The sequence below is a fragment of the Arvicola amphibius genome, chromosome X (assembly GCF_903992535.2).
Source record: "Arvicola amphibius chromosome X, mArvAmp1.2, whole genome shotgun sequence".
NCBI classification, from domain to species: domain Eukaryota; kingdom Metazoa; phylum Chordata; class Mammalia; order Rodentia; family Cricetidae; genus Arvicola; species Arvicola amphibius.
Genome location: NC_052065.1, coordinates 24623878 through 24634658, shown reverse-complemented (window position 1 = coordinate 24634658; position 10781 = coordinate 24623878). Strand labels below are relative to the sequence as shown.

At 44.7% G+C, this 10781-nt stretch overlaps 1 protein-coding gene across 2 annotated transcripts; it reads right to left on the bottom strand.

The window, feature by feature from the left end:
• Positions 1-387: 387 nt before the first annotated feature.
• Mid1ip1 (MID1 interacting protein 1) lies at positions 388-2597 on the bottom strand. 2 transcript variants are annotated; one of them, XM_038316715.1, is made up of 2 exons: positions 2381-2597; positions 388-2100 (listed from the first exon to the last, which is right to left on the bottom strand). In XM_038316715.1, exon 2 carries the CDS (start codon positions 1850-1852, stop codon positions 1301-1303), a length of 552 nt encoding a protein of 183 aa, XP_038172643.1. In that variant the 5' UTR covers positions 1853-2100; positions 2381-2597; the 3' UTR covers positions 388-1300. The 2 variants fall into 2 exon arrangements, with proteins under 2 accessions (XP_038172643.1, XP_038172642.1); XM_038316714.1 differs by having other exon boundaries at positions 388-2097.
• Between the last annotated feature and the right edge of the window lie 8184 nt (positions 2598-10781).

Below are 10781 nucleotides of genomic sequence, written 5' to 3'. Positions count from 1 at the left end.
GCAAGTTTTGATATTGTTATTATTTCACTTCTCCATCTTCAAGTGAAGGTTCCACCTTTAGGAGTTTTTAGGCTTCAAAACACGTCAGTTAAGTATTTTTGATAAGCTAGTCAAATTGGTCGAAAGATACAATAAATGTACTTTCACAGGTACTCTGAACACTAATGAACCTTTTGTTGGGATATTTGATCCTATCTTGGAACTGAATTAGAAGAAATCCTGACCAGAAGCTACCTGACAAAACTACATAGTTGTACAGCTGACTATCCTCCCCCGACTGGAACTATCAGATAGAAAATAATACTTAACATCAGTTAAATAAAGGACATTTTTAAAAATGATTTGGCCACTAATTGGTGGATTAAAGAGCAACACACACTGGTCCGATTTAGTTAACACATCTGCTGTTTTATTTTTTAGAATATAGTCTACATCTGGATTAAAAAAAAGTTTTAAATAAACAAGACATAATAACACAGTAGAACCCTTCATCATTCTACGTACGAAACTGATAGAATGTCAGTTGGTTCCACTTTAGATAAATCCACTTTCTCAAAATAATATTATTGTCGCTGGCCGAGTGGCAAGCTTCATCCAAGCTGGCGCACAGCCAGTTTACACACACAGGGGTGGGGGAGGGGTGGCGTGAGAGGGATGGGTGCCACAGGACTACTGTACAGTGTAACAGAAAATCATTAATAAAGTAGTACCGGTTACCGACAGTGCTGTTTGTGCGCTTATCACAATGGAATCGACGAAGTTTCAGAGCAAAGAGATTCGAAATACTTAAGACAGGGTCACTGTTACAAAAAGAAATAGTGCAAACAGGAAAACTGACGCAATCCTAGCAACGCCAGGGCCTCCTCTTGCAGCTCAAAGCAGGGCGGGCAGGAGACTGCGCCCCGCCTCCCCCCTGCACCCGCACCCAGCCAGAAGCTGCCCTCCCAAGTGTGGCAACCTAGCGCTGTGCCCTGGCATGGCCCTTCTCTTCCGGAAAGAAGAACAGAAAAGAAACCCCAAGAAAGGCACAGGCTGAATGAAGGACGTCGGCCCAGTCCCATTCCCACCAACACAGAGCAGGCCCCCTCCGAGGGTCCTTGAACCCCCCTCTCTGGCGACTACTTTCCTCTGCTCTCGAGATAAGGCGGGCCCTCTTCTCCACACAACCCCCCACGTACACAGCCCAACTTTGCAGCGTGCCCTTCGCGCCCCACAACCAGGAAGAAAATAGCTTGGAGGAAAGAGAGGGGTGGGAGAGTCGGCCCGAGAGGGTGCTGGGCAGGGGGGGAAGAGGGCCGCCTCACTGGCCCCAATTACTGAAGCCGATCTCCTGCTTGTATCTGTTGGTGAGGATGTTGGCTTTGCGGGTGAGTTTGGAGAGCACGGTGTGCAGCCCGCGCAGGTGGTAGTGGAACTGCTGCTCCAGATCTTCCTCGCCGGCATCTGCGCTCTCCAGGTGGCTCAGGCCCACCAGGATGTCCTTGGACTTCCAGGTGCTCTCCTCGCTCCCGGCCGGCGGGGACGACGGCTGGTGCAGGACTCCCCACTCGATGTCGTTGCGGATGGACTTAAGCAGCACGTAGTGGCTATACATGTCCCGGGAGGGCGCGAAAAAGCTTCCATTGGCGCTGCCTGGGCTGGGGGCCGGGGTCGTGCGCTCCTCCAGGCAGCCACCACTGCCTCCTACCTCCACGCCGACCTCGTTGTCTAGCTCCGGCTCAGAGAGGGGCACGTCGCGCAGCAGACTGGGCACCATCACGGTCTGGTCCATGTTGTTCACCGCGCCAATGAAGCGATTCATGGCGTTAAAGAGCGAGTGCTTCTGGTTATAAGTGTCGCAGATTTGCATCATGGTGGCCGAGCGGGCACGGAAACACCGGGACGCTGGTAAACCGAGATAGACCGCTGGCGATGCCTGCCTTCAAGAGCTCTCAGAGGCCGGTGCCGGGAGCCTGCTTGTAGCCGGTGAGACGGGATTCCCAGATCCTTCTCCGCCCTCTCCAACTCTGGTTTCTGTCGCAGCCCAGCCCAGCGTGATGCGCGGCTGCTCCTAGCTTTGGCTCGCGATGCCAGTGGGTGGTTGGGTTTAGCCTTGACCTGCTTGAGAAGAGACGAAAAGAACAAATTACCCACTGGGTTAGGGTGCCTGGTGCCCCAGTCCACGCGATGCTCCCACCCTGGCTACTGCTGGCCGGAGACGGCGCCAGGGTGGCTCCCTGGGACCAGGCAGTATCACCTCCTCCAATGCTAGCAGAGGACCTTTGAGAAAAAAAAAAGGAGAAAGGATCTCCCTCAGCCCGGACTCGCCCGTTTCTCCCTTCTAAAACCTCAACGAAAGCAACCGTGTTAGCCGGGGCAGCCACAGGGCGGGAACACCCACCTCTTGAGCTGCGAGATCTCCCGGTTCTCAGTGTTTGCCTTGCGGACTGTGGCTGCCCAAGGGCGCTTCTGCGGTCACTAACTGGGCTGTGAGTGCGGTGGTGGTGGCTGCTTCAGCCCCCTGCCCATCCCAGGTGCTCAATTTATAGTCCAGGAAAGGTGTCCCAGGCACCCAGGACCACCCCCGATGTCTCCTCCTCCTACCTCCTCCAGCAGCACAGATAAAAGGTCTCAGCCCTGACCGCTAGTAACACTCGCCCAGCCCTCTCTACCGCGGGGGCGGAGCACGCCACGCCAGGCGGCTCCGCCTCTCGCCTGATACCCGGGCTAAGGCTAGGCAACCCAGCAGGGCAAGGGAGGGTAGGGCTGAGAGGATGGAGAGGCCGCGCCCCAGCACCAAACCCAAAGCAAGCTGGCTGGGGGAGGGAGGGCGAGGCACTGAGCCCAAGGAGCCACCATCCAAACTAGAGGGCGGACTGGCGCGCGCGGGCTGGGCGGACTTGGCGCGCACTCGCCGGGTGGGATGACCGGAATGCTTGTGTGTCCGGGTTGCAAAAGATCCCCTCAATGCGGAATCTAGAGTGGCTGTCGCCCGGAAACTTAGCTTCGGTTTATTATTAGACGTCGGGTAAGAGGGACTCACAGCTGCCCTGACTCCATACCGGGAGTCTTATGTAAGTAGAGTAGCAGAACATGCCGGATGCACGTGGACACGCGGTGCTTCCTCCACGGCCCTGGTCGTGGTCAGTTGCTGGGGAATGGGAGCGCGGGGGCATTTGGTTCCCTCCTGGGAGGGTCTTTACCGGACTTCCCTACTACTGCTGCCAGGTATGAAGAGCACCCGTGTTATTTAATCTATAGAATTTTTTTCTGCACCAGGAGATCAGAGTATGGCAATGGAGCAGGAACCTGGGCCTTGTGGCCTTTTGGCTATCAAAAAAAAAAAAAAAAAAAAACCTAGGAGAAGGTGCCAGAAGTTAGGTCAGGTGTTCCTTTAACAGAAAAAAATGGGACTGTATCCAATAACTTTCTGGAGTGTGTCAAGTGCTCCTTTCAAAAGAAAGTTCTTAAGCAAGGGTTACTTAATAAGGCCTAAACTGTGTACCTCAGCCCTGGGTGTAACTTTCAAGTTTTACACTTAAGAGTTTCCAGTCTTCAGCCTTTCCTGGTTCACTTCCGTCACCACCCCGTCTACTCTGACATTCCTACAGATCATTAGGACTCAGGCTTCTCATTTTCAGTTTCCTTCCACTAAAATCTTTGGGGGGGGGGTTAGTATGGCATTACCCTGCAAGACAAAAAGTGCACCCGGACAAGGAGCAACGCATATACCTTTCTCTCTCTTTCTTGAAGGACCGGTACTATCTACCGAAAACCATCTTTCTTCCCGATTTTGTGGCACAAGGGCTGATAGCAGAAAAAAGTCCCCATGACCATAGAAGCCAGTCTGGGGAATCTCACTCCAGTTCACTAGTTCCAGATTCTAACCCATGCTTTCTTTGGTTTGGTTTGGTTTTTTGAACTTCTTATTCTTCTGCTTTAGTGCCCATGTTCTTTTAGAAGTGAACTAATGTTATGTGCCCTAAGGAGATGTGTGGAAAGAAGACTGTAGAGGGAAACGATGCATTATGTAGTTCGGAAGTACTAGAATAATCTCCCCCTTCTCTTTCTGCACACAGACTTGTAAACGTCTCCACCTTCTCCGTTTGTCAACAAAATGGAGTGTCTCCCATGTGAGAAACTTTCCCAGTATTTCTTTAGCCATACAAAGGAACTTCTTGGGTCATGGCAAAGTTTTTAGTTAGGGTTCAATGAGATAATGAAGGTGAAACTCATTGTATACATTATAAAGTATAAAGATTAATTGTACTCAATATAAGACTTCGTCATAATCTAGAGGCATTGTATGTGAAGAGTTTGAACCCTCAAATATAGGCCAATTGGGCTAAGATGACCCAGAGACGATCTGCACCCAACCATCACTTCTTCCGTGCAGGATAGTATAAAACAGTCCAGGCTTGTTTTAAACTTTACGCCAGATGATATTCAAGGAGGAGGGCTCTGGAAATAATAGACTACTTATTTTTCAGTATCTGAATTTTCTTATAACTTAAAATGTAGTTTGACCCCATCCCAGACCCTCTGGATATTTCAAGAATGTACCCTGATGAAAATTTGGAATTGCTCTGAATTCTTAAATGCTGGGATCCTGCCTTCTTTTCTCTGCTACTTAGTACCAACAATGTGATTAAGAGCTCACAGAAAACGGAAATCCAAACTGTCTAGCAAAGGATTCCCACTCTGAAAAAACGCCCAGCCTGGGAGAAAGCCCCTAGCCCCTTCTCTTTGGCCTCCATCCTTCCTCTCGATCAATACGATCAATTCCTTTCCTTCTGTCTGGATCTTCCAGTGTCTTGACTCTCGGTGGCTGTTCTTACACATTTCTTAAACTACGAGATGATGGCTCATGCACCTGACGGCAAAACTTCCCAAACCGGGCCTCCCTGCTCCCCAGTGCCCACACACTAACTCACACCCACCGGGTAACTCCAGAACCGAAAGGTCCTTAGGCCAGAGCTCCGGGCCCTTGGAATCACCCCACAGCCGCCCCTCCTGTCCCAGCCAATCAGAAAGCTTCCGAGAGAATTATGCAAATGAACCTTTGGCCCTAGCCAGTCGGAAGCCATAGACCCCTCCCCCAAGTGTCCTCTTTCACCCCAGCCCAGAAGAGCTAATGGCAAGCGTCCCTGGCAACCGGCCTGCAGCCAGTTTTCCCCTAATGCAAGGCTGTAAAAAAATAAAAACGATCCCTGGGGGTCACATGGGTACTAAACGGGTTGGGTCAGGCCAGGTAAGATGTAGGGAGCTTCTCTGGTTGCTCCAGGCACCTACCCTATCTCGTTCTGGAACCGACTGAAAGCTCCCAAGCAACCTGTCCAAGATTCATTTTGTTTAAGGAGAACCATAGCAAACATCAGTTGAGTAAACGACTTTTGAGTACTGGCTAAAGGCAGGGCGCCTTGGTCTCTACTTTTCTAACCAGTGTGCTAGCTTCCTGTTTATAAGCCTGGCCTGACATTCTTCACCTACTCTGCTTTTTCCACAGCTCTACCCCGGGAGCTCTTAAATACTGGATCTTAGAAGTCCTTTAATCAGTAACCAGGAAATGATGCTTAGCTGACTCATCGTCCCTCTGCAATCCTCCCCCAAATAATTCACCAACTCCCCCTCCTGTTGCCTCTCCTTGATTGCTTAGGAAAATGTGGCATTTTAAAGGTGGCAAATTGCTAAGCAAAGGAGTGAAGAAGAGTAAACCAGTGAAAGAAGAAACACTAGAGAAATGTAAGATCTGCCTCGGGGCTGGACAGAAAGTGGTATTTTCAGGCTAGACACTAGCTCAAGCCAAGGCAACGGAGAACCTTGATCAGACTGATAGAGAAGTTACAGGCAATAGCTTCATGAAAACGCCCCTGGAAATCTGACAATTGCACTGTCCTTTGAGAGGCCAGGTAGCCCAACCTTCCTTTTGTACTGAAATTGCTCACAACATCTCCACCAAGTGGTCACCCTAGCCTATGTTCTTATGCATTTCATCCTCCCGTGTCAGGCCTCTGGTTTTGAAACTCTTTGAAAAGCCATGAAACACATGGTTGGTGTTTGAATGGTCTCCCTTGAACCCACTATATCTCAAGTCAGTTATGATGTAGGTGTGTCTTCTATCTATCTGATGATTTCATTGGTTAATTAATAAAGAAACTGCTTGGCCTAATAGGTTAGAACATAGGTGGGTTCATAACATAACATAACATAAGAGGGAAGTGAGGCAGATGCCTCGGGCAATTGCCATGCCTCTCCTCTCTCTCTGAGCCAGATGCCATGAAGCCAGCCACCAGGTTAGACGTGCTGAATCTTTCCCGGTAAGACACCACTCATGGTGTTACACGGGTTATTAGATATGGGTTAGTAAAGATGTGAGTAAGAGGCTGAAACTAATGGGCCAGGCAGTGTTTAAATGAATACAGTTTGTGTGTTGTTATTTTGGGGCATAAGCTAGCCAGGTGGCCGGGAGCCGGGCAGGATGAAAAGCAGGCCTGCTCACATCAACACTACACAGTTACCTTTGCTTCTTGTAGCAATCCACGCTTTTGGTTGAGTAGCTCACATATTCTTGTCACCGTCCTTGGCTTTGTCTACAAGTTTCACACTTGGATATCATTCCAAGTACCATCTTGGAATGGCAAAGCCACCCATTTTTACTGTGAATGATAACTTTTCTAGACATAATTCCCCAAGTACCAGACCCAGCGTTCTTTTACTACCCAATATATACTTCTTACAGTGATGTCTAGCAGTTAATGGATTTGGTTTATGTACAACAAAATTTGTATATCCTATTTATGTACAACAAAATATGTACAACAAAATTTGTATATCCTATTCCTGGGCAGTGGAGATATTTGTTGACCAAAAAGAAAAAAAAAGACCTTTCTATTACTTTTACCTAAGTAGATTTTTGGCCATTACTCCAGCCTGTTTCAGTAGCTTGGATTCTGATTTTGTGCTCTAATACACTTGGATATTAGTCACACATTTGATACCTGTTCCATGTATTCATCTAAGCTACTGATAACAGACAGTACCACTGAGTACTGCATAAAGGGCAAAGCACTATTAAACATCTGGAGAGTTTATTCAGCATGATATTAGTTCATTAATTGGTACTTTTAGCATATTTTTTTTCAGCCAGCCATGAATCATATTAATTCTGCCACCATCCACAAGACAGAATAGTATGAGACACCTTGCTAAGCGCTTTACTGAGCTCTCAAGTTAAAGATCAGCTTCTTTCCTGTACAGTTAAAGAGAATATTTTTGTAGTATTACAGATAAGCCACTGTCACATGATATATAAACTAGAAATAGGAGTTAGAGAGATGGCTCAGTGGTTAGGAACATTTGTTCTTCTTCCAAAGGACCCAAGTTCTGATACTAGCACCCATATCAGGTGACTCACAACTATCTGTGATTCCAACTTAAGAGGGCCCATGGGAGGGCTTGGAGAGAGGAAGGGATGAGGGAAATGATAAAATTATATTATACATCTCAAAAAAAAGAAATAAAATTTTAAAACAATAAAATTATTATTGGATTTCTTCAAATGCCAAGATCTACTTAAAAGTAGCAATGAGAATGTTCCTCTTTTATTCTAATTGGTGTCAATATGGTTAACATACATTCCAAAATCAAATTCAAAGTTTAAAAATCCATAATATAAGAAGAAAAGATATAATTATCCATGGCATATGTTCAAACTCTAACATATATTTATTTTCATTTTGTTGAGACTATAGTGTCAGAAATATATTACCCAATGGACACGTTTGAATGTTCCATCAGTAAATATCTTATAAATAATTTATTTTTTCTGACTGAAATAATGAAAGAAACTAAACTTAGATGCTGTAGTCTAGAGAATTCACCTACATTTTATTAGACTGTCTAGATAGAATGTGTAGGCTAATGTCATAGTCATGAGTAAGAAGTAAGGAGTAGTATACAGAATTAATAGGCTAAAATTGATAGTAAATAAATTACACAAGTATGTGCAAAAGTGTGACTCAGAAGAAATAGGAGCCATAAAAAATTGATAAAAAGAGGAAAATAATAAATCCTAGGAAGATTTATAAAAAAATTGAAAAAGAAGCACACTTTGAATTAACATATTACTAGAAAGCTAATAAACTAAATAGGAACAGCCAAGAACAAAACCATTAGTTATGACAGAGCGAAGGGTGGAGGCAAATATAAAAGCACCGGAGATCATAGAAATGCATGAGCGAATGACCAGAAAGAGTTAAGGAAAATAGTAGATGCTGGATATGGAAGACAAAGAGAGCATAATTTAAGGATAATGGATGTCCCTGGAGAAGAGCTTCAGCAAGTGAAGTAGAAAATACAAATGAGGGGTAGAGGAAATGGTTCAGCAGTTAAGAGCATGCACCATTCTTGCAGAGTGCCAGCACCCACATTGAGGGACTCACAACTGCTTCTAACTTTAGCTTCATGGTATACAATGTCCTTTTCTGGACTCTGCAGGTACCTATATTCACAATCACTGATACACACACACACACACACACACACACACACACACAAATAAAAATAAAATGAATCTTAAAAGAAAAAGTAAAAGTAACAGGAAATTTTCCTTAAAAAATTTTTGTTCATCTGCTTGTTTAATAGACATGCTGAACATTGAATACAATTATTCAGAACCGTGGAAAAACAAGGTAATTGTCTTTTTCAAATTCAAGGAAAGAGAAAAACACTTTTGAACTATTCAGGCAGGAAAAGAGGTCAACACAAAGGTGGTAGAGTGGGGAGACTCATTCTGTGGATAAGACACAGAGCTAGAAGAAAGGATAGGTGATTCAAGACTATCCTGTCATTGAAGTACAAATCAATAGACATTCTCAAACATGAACTCAGAACTCTTCTTAAAAACCTTTGGGATAAAATTCTGCCAGCACACCAATGCCAGCAGCTGGACCAAAATAGGGATCGAGAAGTTCTGATGAGAGAGGATCACGGTAGACTTAAACCACTTACTATAGGAATAAGATTAACCCATGTGGGTACTATAGTTGCAGATCAAAAAGTAAATATTTTAAACCCTAAGAAAACCAAGTAATACAAGCAACAGAATGGAAAGATGAAGGGATAGCAGCAGACCTAATCAACTTTTACTATCGTCAGTGTTGTCTAAAATCAGTTGAGCAGTTCCAAACGCAAGCTAGAAAGATCTCAATATTTTCAAGCTATTTTTTTCTCAGCTTAGAGGACCTTTTAAGGACTGATGTTTTTGTACAGAAGAATATCTTTTCTTGAGTTCATGATTTCTTTCACTCCCACTTCAGTTACTGCCAAAAGAATCAGCTAAATTAATTTCTAACGTTTTATTTAAAGTAAATATGTATGAGCCAGATTTGGTGGCCCAGAATTCAAGAGGCAAGGACAGATGAATCTCTGTGAGTTCAAGGCCAGTCTTGTGCACATAAAGAGCTCCAGGCCACTCAGTTACATGGCTAGATGTAGTCACACAACAACAACAACAAAACAATAACAACAAATTATGCTATGTGTCTTCGGCAGGGTGCGAGATGCACATGAAATGGCTGTATTCAATTTGTGAAAGTGTGTCCAGCTGATACACTCGATTGACTATTTTTCTACATGTATGCTATGCTTGATTAATATTTTTGAAACTGCGTCCATGAATGATTCTGGGGGAGAGCAGGGCAAAGGGAAGAGTCACTTCAATCTAGCAACCTGACTTGGAATTACATGCCCTCACTATTTGCAAGGTAAAATTGAACTGAACTAAAATGACAGCAGAAAAATAGTAAGCTCTCTGAAATGTGGAAGCTTAGGAATTACCGTCCTTTTTATTGGGGGTGGGATTTTAGACAGGGCTTCTCTGTGTAGCCCTGACTGTCCTGGAACACTGTAGACCAGACTGACTCAGAACTCAGAGATCCACCTGATTCTGCATTCCCATTGCTAGGATTAAAGGCATGAACTACTTATGCCTGGCTTAGCCATGCTTCTTTCTGATCCTGTCAATGACAGTATAAGTCCAGCTAGAGATGTAGTTTATTGGTTGTGGTGGTTTGAAAGAAAATGACCCCCCAAAAGAGTGGCACTATTAAGAGATATGGCCTTGTTAGAGTAGGTATGGCGTTGTTGGAGGAAGTGTGTCACTTTGGGAGTGGGCTTTGAGGTCTCATGTATGCTCAAGCCATGGCCAGTGGAACAGACCATTTCCTGTTGCCTGTGAGTCAAGATGTAGGACTCTCAGCTCCTTCTCCAGCACCATGTTTGCTTGCACACCACCGTGTCACACCATGATGATAAATGGACTAGATCTCTGAAACTGTAAGCAAGCCACTACAATGAAATGTTTTCCTTTATAAGAGTTGCGGTGGTCATTGTGTCTCTTCACAGTAATAGGAACCCTAACTTAGTGGTAGAACACTTAACTCAAATTATGAGACTATATGTTCAGTCCTCACTACCATAAAGAGAAAAATTCCTATTTTTATATGCTTTGGAGCCTTAATGCTAGAGGAATGACATTCTTAGAGACAATCCTATTAGAGGAACGTTTTCCTACAACCCCATAAATACTATTTCTAAGTATTCATTTGTTTGGCACTTTATGTATGGATAGTCACCTTTGCCATTCTGATTGTTTGTTTATGACTGGGAATATCAAGAAACATCTGATGTGGGTCTATTCTTTCTGTGACATCTCTTCTTCTAACCCTACAAATAAATAAAAAAGAGTACATTAGTAGAGTTGTGACTCTCCCTGTGCCTTCGTCTATACTCTAAGTCTGATC

What these genes read in the sequence shown, in the direction of transcription:
- Mid1ip1 (XM_038316715.1), bottom strand. Translation starts at nt 1,852, where the DNA reads ATGATGCAAATCTGCGACACTTATAACCAGAAGCACTCGCTCTTTAAC.